This window comes from Humulus lupulus, chromosome 7, assembly GCF_963169125.1.
Source record: "Humulus lupulus chromosome 7, drHumLupu1.1, whole genome shotgun sequence".
In the NCBI taxonomy this organism is placed as follows: domain Eukaryota; kingdom Viridiplantae; phylum Streptophyta; class Magnoliopsida; order Rosales; family Cannabaceae; genus Humulus; species Humulus lupulus.
Window position 1 is genome coordinate 9,805,607 of NC_084799.1, and position 9,690 is coordinate 9,815,296.

Genomic DNA, 9,690 nt, shown 5'->3' on the forward strand with positions numbered 1-9,690 from the left:
AATAGTTTTAACATAAAATAAGCTGCTTATTTAATTTGTTTTTGATAAAAGATGTTTATTTAAGCTAATTTGATTTTAACTTATAAGAGAATCTATCATTATTTATATATATTCAGATTATTATAAATATAGACTATTTTAAATAAAGAACGTAAATGTAAAACTTGATTAAAAATCAAATATATTTATTTCATTTGAAAATTTTATTTTTGTAACTTATATTCATTAAATATTAAAAAGATAATGTTTATTTTAGAAATTTAATATTTACACAAATTTGATTATAGAGTTTATAAAGCATTATAACATTACTTTTCAACTTGCAAAAACACTATATTAATTTATGAATTACTATATATACAACAATTTTATATTTTAACAGATTTTTTCCACACTTCATTTGAAGTTAGTTTCATAGATACAACTTCACAAAACATGCCCAATTGATAAACATTGGATAAAATTATTTATTACATGATAGATAAAACAAACACAAAGTATGGAAAGATTTATTCAATTCATGGCTTTTCTTCTTTTGACCTTAGTCTCTGTTTAGTTGTTGTCATACCAGAACTGTTTTTGGAGCTGGTCAATTGCATTCTTCTCAACCCGGAAAGCCCTGGCAAGTACATCAGGGTCGATAGAAGGATTTGATCCAAGCACAGAGTTTGCAATGGTAATGGTTCCTGCGTTTTGGCTGCTAAGACCAGCAAAGGCAACTGCTGGAGCGTGTCCTGGATTGAATTGGAAATGAATCATACCTATTGGGAACACAAACACGTCTCCCTCTTTCAAAACCTTAGTAAACAGTCTATTTCCATCTTGGTTCGATGTCACAAAGCCCACGTAGAGAGTTCCCTCCACAACAACAAGGATTTCAGAGCCACGAGGATGAGTGTGAGGTGGATTTTGGCCATATGGTGCATAGTCAATCCGAACTAATGTTATTCCAAGAGTGTTAAGTCCTGGAATCTTGTCCACGTTCAATTGGGTCACATTAGAGCCAACTGGGTTGTTAGTGTCTCTTGGAACGTTGAGCCCGGAAAAGAAAAAATCTTCTGCCTTAGCAAGCTTTGGATCCTGGCAAAAATTCCCATTCACAAACACTGTTCGAAAAAAAAATTGTTAGTATTGAGTCACTGTTTATAGGTACAAGTTAATGCTATAGAAAAACGCTATAGTAAGTTTATACGCACAAGCTTTCTGGGGGTCATCTACTGCCACACAGAAGTCCTGGAGAGGGCTTGGGTCATAGGCAGAAGCAATGGAAGTTGCAAAAGCCAAGACAGCCAGAGTTAGAAGAAAGTGAGCGCCTTTCATGCTTGATCAATATGCTAGTATATATATGATATGTATCTCTTTCCAAATTTTGTAGTATATATGTTATTTGAGGGATGGTTGAGAAATATTGCTCTAGAACACATCTATTTATAGATGGGAGTTTATGAATTTATTCTACCGACATAAATCAAGCTGATAAAAGACTTGGAACTCTTTTATAATTTTTTTAATAGAAGACTAGGCAAATTTTGATCCCCACTATTGTCATTGCTATATTAAAGAAAGTAAATATAATTATAGTTTATCTAGCTACTCTCACAATCACAGTTGTTATTAGTTTATTCCCATAAGTTTTTCCTTAGAAGAAACTTTCTACATCAATTTAATTTATTATCTTGTTCTGTTTCCTGCTTTTTGTTTATGGTGCCCGGCTTCTTTCTATAATGAGACTAAAAAAAAATAAAAAATAAAAGCTATATTCTAAGAACCATGAAATGGATCGAGTCTTGGTTGACAATATGAATAATTCATGTGCATTAACAAATATCTCATTAATTTTTAATTCAGGTTATCTATTAAGTTGGTTATACATAGAGAATTGCTACAAGTCACCATATGGTGTCAACATCACATCACATAAGGTGACATGGTTAAAAGTAATAAATATAATTTATGTTAGTTATAATTATTGAAAGGTATATACTTACTTTAATTTAATTGTTTGACGAAATAGTTAGTTATATCATGATAAACTACTTTTTTAAATAAAAAAAAAACATAATTTGGGAATTTGAGATTGAGAGAGAGAGAGAAAATATATTTTTTTCAACAGTTTGTTTCTACTTCTTTTTTCACAACAATAATACCCATTTTAAACATGGTCAAATTTTAAATGTTTACATAGTTTTTTTTTTGAGAAATTGACATTCATTGTTTATAGAGTAAATACTATTTTGGACACTGTGTTTTACAAAAGTTATCGATCAGTTCATATGTTTTATTAAATGATAATTTGGACCTTGTATTTTACAAAATGGAACAAAATAATATCGTGAGCCCAATTTTGATCAAATTTTTTTTAAATAGGACCAAAATTCCCTCAAATTTGATTAATTAATTAATTTATTAAATACTTCAAAATATATTTTAAAATAAAAAATTAATTAATTTTTTTAAATAAAAAATAATTAAAAGTTGAATTATCTCTCCTCTCTTCTTTCTTCCACGTTCAAATCCACCTCTCCCACCAGCCCCCAGCTCTAGCCACCAACCCCGTCCCTAGCCCAGACCCTGCGCCATCCAGTTCACCCCTGGTCGTCGTAGACCCCGCACCACCCAGCCCACCCCCGACCGTCATAGATTGAAAACGTCTCCGACAGCCTCATCTCCCGCTTTGACTCCTGCTTTGGGTGGATCTCAGTACAAAGCAGAGACTTTGATCTTATTCCCATATCAATCTTCTTCTTCTTGCTATTGTGCTTCAACTCTTGTTCTTGTTCTTCTTCTTTTGTTCTTGGCAGATCTAGTGCGACGGGGGACGTTCGGTGCAACGGGAAGGCCGAATTTCCATCTGGTGCGACGAGGTGACGCCTGGTGCGACTGGGTGACACCTGACTTGGGTAGATCTGGGCTGAGTTCGAGTTCAAGGTTGGGGTTCTTGGGTGTTGATCGGAGGGTGAGACTTGAGCAAGGTTATTGCCGATTGGGTATAGCAAGTTTTATGTTTGAAGAAGAAGAAGAAGAACAACAACAACAACAACAAAGTTGAGTTTTTATGTTGATTTTCAAGTGTAATGTTCAAATTTGTGATTGACTTTTAATTTTTATTTTAAATTGTGTTGAGAACTTTTGATTTTGAACTCTGATTTTGAGTGTGAATTTTGGATTTGAAATGTGATGACGAAATGTGCATGCATATTGTTAGCTTGGTTTGATTTTTGTATCTGAAATTTGTTTTTCTTAAAATTTGTTTATGGGTTTAGAAGAAGAAGAAGAAGAGGAGGAGAATGATGAAGATAAAGTTTAGAGATTTAAGTTGGTTCAAATTTTATTTTTGATGTATTATAAGTTAAGATATTTTTTTAATTTTTTTAATAATGTTAGCCGTTTCTAATTTTTTATTTTATATCAAATTTATTTTATTTAATAATATTTCATTAAATTTTAAATGATTTTATTTTTATTTTTTAATATTTAAAATTAATTTAATATAATTCAAAATTCATTAATTAAAAAAAATGCGAAGGCATTTTGGTTATATGGAAAAATTATTTGACCAAACTCCTGTCATGGTATTATTTTGTTCTGTTTTGCAAAACGTATAGTTTGAATTGTCATTTAACAAAACATGAGATCCAATCAATAACTTTTGCAAAACAGAAGGTCCAAAATGGTATTTACCCTTGTTTATATATTGTGAAATAGTATACATATGAATTGTTTTTATCTTTAAAATATAAAATGTAATACTGCAAGAATATATTACATTGAGGATTTTATATATGCGAGAAATATCTGGTTAATTTTTCTTCATAATAGCTACAACAAAATATATATAGTAGAAATTATTAGTGATGCATGATGATATTATATCATCTAATGTGAAGCCTCCATTAGATAATATATAAGTCAAATTGTTATTTATGAACCTTCCAATGATAATTTTCTATATATTAATTTACATCATTAATTATTGTTTTACTCAAAATCCAACTATGCTAATGGGAATTGGAGATAAAACTATATATTAACGATTCCACATCACAAAAATAGAAATGTTTGAGATCGGTCAAACTCAAGCATATACTTATAATATTCTGCCTAGAGTGGGTACAAAACAATTTTTTATTATTTTTTTTTGGCTATGTTTCTTTCGAATAAAAAAATGTAATAAGTTAGTTAGAGATAAAAGCTTTCAGAAATAATAAATAATGGAAACTGAAACGGACTTTTTCCCATTAGTATAAAATATACTTATATCGAGATTTGTTAAATCACAAACGTTATTGAAGTCAATATTTTGTCAAAAGAAAACCAAGACTTGGTCTCTCATATTGCATGGTATATGAGCTATTCAATTACTTCATCTTCATCTTCCATTTATTAATTCTTAATTAAATTATAATGCATCATTTTAGCATTATCAACTTTTGGATATGTATAGATGACAATTAAGTAATTAACGTTTCCTTCTTTAATTAATTATTTAATTGTAAAAACTGTTAATTTCTTTGGTTAAAATTAATCGTGACCAGTTTCATTTGTGTCGTTTTTAACATTTGGTTCAATTCACTTTATTGTCGTTTCATTAATATCGTTTATATATGTTGTCTTCAAATTTCATGTCGATTCTACTCTCTCGCTGTTGTTTCAATTTGGATATATTTATATAGATGACAATTATGATTGATTCTATTTTCAATAAATGGATGATAAAATATTTTTTCGGTACGTATATGATTTTTAATATCCTATTTGGATGGATATATAGTTTGTTAAGCATTTGTCTAATTAATTTTATTGAAATCACACATTCATTTAAATTTCAAAATTACGTACTTATATTTTCATACTCATAATAATTCCAGTCTAAACTATTCATAAATTGATTTTTTTTTATTTACTATCACTTATTATTATTTTTCTCTTACAATCATTTTCTTATATTTCCCACCTACTTTTACCCTGAAAATGTTTATAGTTATAATCGATTTTAAATAAATCATACATATCAAAGTAAAATGAAGGAATGATTTGGAAATCTAGGTCAATTTAGTTTTGTGTAAATAGTAATTATTTTGTAGCATTGGCTGCCATGGTTTGGAGAATGATATTGTTGAATGCTGAATTTGGAGGGACAGCTATTAAGAGGAAAATCATGTACTAGAGGATGATGCAGTTTAATTAATGCGAGAAGATGATGTAGTTTTAGCTTGTCATCCAATAGCTTAATTTTCTCACAAGTTGTTGGGCGATTTTAACATCTAAAGTAGAAGCTTTTTCGTTGGTAGTTTCTTTAGCTTATCTTCTTTCGGTATCTTAGAGATATTGTCACGACCCGGGCCCTAAGCTGTGGCAGATTTGTAATATCCATAACTTGGGTAAATGTCAAACTTTGACCTTTGTTGGAAAACAACCATTATAAATTATCTTTTAGTTTATTCCAAATAGTACCATAATTATAATTAAAAAATAATTGATTAACCCCTATAATTATATATAAAAATATTAGTGATAAAGCATGACCATCTATCATTATACATACAACAATAATATTCTCCATGTTATGTAGTCACCTAACAGTTAAATTTCATAAGCCATTAAACACCAAAATAATAATTAGCATATCATTCCTTATTCCTAACTTTTAGATAGCTAATCTAGAGAAACAAACCATAATGTTCTAAATCAAATACATATATAATGTTCAAAAGATAGGACTATATGGCACTAAGTAGAACTAGGCTAAATATATTGGCTCCATCAATATTCACCTTCCACAATTCGCATCACTTGGTTCCTAGAATGGGAGAGATTTAGGGAGAGAGCTTATGAAGCCCAGTAGGAAAACAACTAATATCATAGGATCCAAAATGTTTAATAAAACCCTTGCATGGTTAGTTTGAAAACAAAACATACATCATCATGTATAAACCAAAATAGAGAGAAACCACAAATAATCACAAGAGCGTAGCTACACGTGCACATCACAGCGTCCACTAGATCATTAGTTCTCGTTACCCACCATAGAAAAACTAACATCCTAAACCGGGTAGCCGGACCCGATAACCACCACAAAAGGGAGGCTCAGAACACATCCTGTATATAGATGATAGGTCTTTACACCTACAGGTGAGTGGACACATGATCTACCTATGATGATGTAGAGACTAGGTCGTGAAACAACAACTTGCACAAATCATGATCACTATGGCTCTAATCAGTATAACCAAATGAAGGTAAACATGAAAAGAAAGAAACATATTCCATTTATATTTTAGAAAAATGGGTAGCATAACAACTACATTTGAATAAAACCCAAAAAAATCATAACCTGCATTAATAATTGAATAAAAATATATTTGGTACTCAGTGCCCTAAAAAAAGATCAGAAAACATGCATATTAAGTTTTTAATTTTTCAAACATTTTATATATATCAAAATTGGAATATGTTTAATGAAATTCAATACGAGTAAAATAAGTCCAATAGTCAAGTTGAGTCCCTACCTCCTTATTAGAATTGTCAATTCGAGTCCAAAGCGACCCTCCTAAGCTTAACGATGATTCTAGAGTGAGTTAGTCTAATTTTTATATCATATTTTTCCTACGTGCATCAAATGAGCAACCAATTATCATAATTGCATTCCTTATTCAAAATTGTGTCCAACGACATATAATATGACTATTTACTGGCAGTGAGCGGTGTATCAGAAATGTTGACGAAGGTAGGCATGACATATATCAAAATGACCATAGGGTAGATCGCGTTCATTCTAACCATCAATCCAAAAAGTGCTCAGACTCGTCGGAAAGTCGCTAGAAAGTGGCAGAGATACCCAAAATCTCGTCAGAGAAAAAAAGCGAGTTGACCGGAATGGTTTAGTGAGTTTTGTTCCTCTCTCTACGTGGGTTCCAAAGGTACCAACCACTCGTCGAGAGGCGGTTGGAGTTGGCTGGAAAATACAGTAAAAGTTGTTGGACCAAAACTTTGGCTCACAATTCTGAACAATTGACGGCAAGTTGGGCAGTGCTGCTTGGTGGTTGAGGTCGCTGGAGCAAGGCGAATCTAATGAGCCACTGTGTGTCGAAAATGGAGGTCGCCGGTGGTCGGGTCTTTGTGGTGGTGTGTTGTCGTGGAGAGAAGAGAAAGAAAAAGGGAAAGTAGAGACAGAGGAAGGGAAAAGAAAAGAAAGAGAGAAGAGTCGAGGAAGGGAAGAAGAAAATAAAAAATAGTCTTTGAATCTTTGACTTGGTGGGTCCCACCTATATTAAAAAATATTATTTAATCCATATAATAAAAAAAATTGTTTTTAAAAATACTGAGATGTATTTTCTTAGCATTCTCTTTTACTTATTATCTGTCTTTCCAAATATTGTTTTTTGGATTAGTCATTAAGCATGTACTTTTTGATAGATGATAGATTCACTTATTTAGAAGAAATTCTACCAATATATGTTGAGACCAATATAACAATATTTATTTGCATATTAATTCAAAATAATATATATATATATATATAGAAAATGACTAAATTGGTTTGTAGATTATATCATCAGTGTAAAATTCAACTTTTTGTTTGTGAATTTTTGAATGAATAAGCATATAAATATAATAAGTTGAAGAGACCGTGAATGAGCGAAGTAATGGTTAATAAAATTAGTAATGGCCAGTTTGGTACAGTTGTGTTGTGGAGAAAAATAACTATAGCTGTGTTGTGAGGAAGAGCAACTGCAGTTGTGCTGTGGGGAAAAGTTGTTGAGTGTTTGATAAATTAGAGATTTTAAAAGTGCTGTGAGTTGGAAAAGTCGTATCAGGATGTCATGTTTATTTTATTTTATTAAAAAAATTCACATATTTAAATTAAATATTTTTTTTATAAGAAACTAATAAAGTGATCATATATAAAAATATTATATTATATAATATTTTTGGCTGTTGTTTAGGCCAACGACGAATAGACGGAAAAACGACAAAAAATAAAATAGCACTGAATAAAAAATAAACGACACAAGAGTTTTAAAGTGGTTCTGTTAGGGTCATTTTAGGTTTGTTTTAGAGATCGTTTTAGGTTGTGTTTTTAGTTATTTAGGATTGTTTAGTGCAGATTTATGCTTGTTTTCTTTTTGTTTCAGGTTTTAATAGTCAAGTACATAATATGGAGTGAAATGAGAAGAAACATATTAAATATGATGAATAAGATGGATTTAGTGTTGATTGTGGAGTTTCAAGACATTATGTGTGGAAGATACTACATTAAAGATGCTCAACACACGTCGTTTATGCTTTATAACGTAAGTCTGAGACTTTAAGCCGCATTTTGACCAGGATTTATTCACTTTCTGGAAACACTTCTAGAAATATAAGTTGTATATATTTCTCTTATCTTTCCATATATTTTTTAATCATTTAATTCAGAGTTATATTGAAGGAGTTATGATCAAAATATGATGAGCTGACGCTGCAGGCTGTTCAAAACGAGTCAGTTTTATTCTGTGCAAAGTAGCGCCCCAGCGCTGCCGAGAAATAGAGAGCATATTTTGATGCGGGTTATAGCACCTAGGCACTACATTTCAGCGCCCCAACGCCATCAATTTTCCAGAAACATGTTTTGAGACTTATTTCAGCGCCCCAGCGCTAGGGTCCGTACGGAAACGAAATTTAAGGGAATTTTAAGGGATAATTTTGTCTTTTCGTGCAAAAATGAATTAGGGTATATAAAATCTTCTTTAATGACGTTTTTAAGGAAGGAGATCAGATTAAGCAAGGGGGCTAGAGAAGAAACAAAAACCTAGAGTTCTTTTTCTTTATCTCTTGATTCTATGTTTATGTTTGATTTAGTCATGTTTATGAACTAAATTTCAGTTTGGGTTTTCTAATTGACTCTCTTGAAACTCTATTATGATTTAATGCATTTATCTATTTCTTCTTCATCTGAAATCTATTCAGTTTGTGTTTATTGTGTATGTGATTGATTGATCAGCTTTTACATACGATTTATGAATTTGAATCAAAATCTGAAAAGTGAGATTTGAATATGCTAAAATTGAATAGACATAGATTTCAATTTAAAACGAGAGTATCAAATTGGTTTATGTGATTTAGGGTTGTATTCATTGCTTTCTATTGTTTGAATTGACCATAGAAATATAGGGAATTCACATTAGGTCGAGTTTTCTATTTCTTAACTCGAATAGTTAACACTTTTGCATGCCTATCATTTCAGTGAGAAGAGTTTCAGTAGTAATTGAATTAAAGAATAATAGAGTGGATAGTAGAGAAGATTTGGATTCCTAATTGTTTTACAGTGAATTTAATCCTTGTGTTCTTGTTATTATTTGTTTTCTGCAATTTTTCATTTATTTCTGTTTTCTTGTTTTCAAAATTCACAAATCCAGTTTTCATTAGTCAAATAGAAACTAAAAATTAATTATTTGGTAATTGATAAATCAGTCTCTGTGGGAACGATATCGATCTTACCGAAATAAACTACAAAAGCAATTACGTATACTTGCGTAGCTTTAATTCTCGCAACAAGTTTTTGGCGCCGTTGCCGGGGACTGTTTTTATTAGTATCAATAAAGTTAATTTTTGTTCTAATTTGATTTGATTTGTTATTTTATTTTATTTAATTTCTTTTTAACATTTATTTGGATCAAGGTTCTATTGTGTTTCAAGACTTGTTGGTAT

The 9,690-nt window shown here is 30.8% G+C and overlaps 1 protein-coding gene across 1 annotated transcript; it reads right to left on the minus strand.

Moving 5' to 3' along the window:
- Positions 1 to 520: 520 nt before the first annotated feature.
- On the minus strand, positions 521 to 1,396 carry LOC133789441 (germin-like protein subfamily 1 member 20). Its single transcript, XM_062227287.1, has 2 exons — positions 1,197 to 1,396; positions 521 to 1,106 (listed from the first exon to the last, which is right to left on the minus strand). Exons 1-2 carry the CDS (start codon positions 1,318 to 1,320, stop codon positions 553 to 555), a joined length of 678 nt encoding a protein of 225 aa, XP_062083271.1. The 5' UTR covers positions 1,321 to 1,396; the 3' UTR covers positions 521 to 552.
- Positions 1,397 to 9,690: the final 8,294 nt, after the last annotated feature.

What these genes read in the sequence shown, in the direction of transcription:
- LOC133789441 (XM_062227287.1), bottom strand. Translation starts at nt 1,320, where the DNA reads ATGAAAGGCGCTCACTTTCTTCTAACTCTGGCTGTCTTGGCTTTTGCA. An exon ending in AGATGACCCCCAGAAAGCTT is followed by an intron (nt 1,107 to 1,196) that starts GTGCGTATAAAC and finishes TTTTTCGAACAG; the next exon opens with TGTTTGTGAATGGGAATTTT.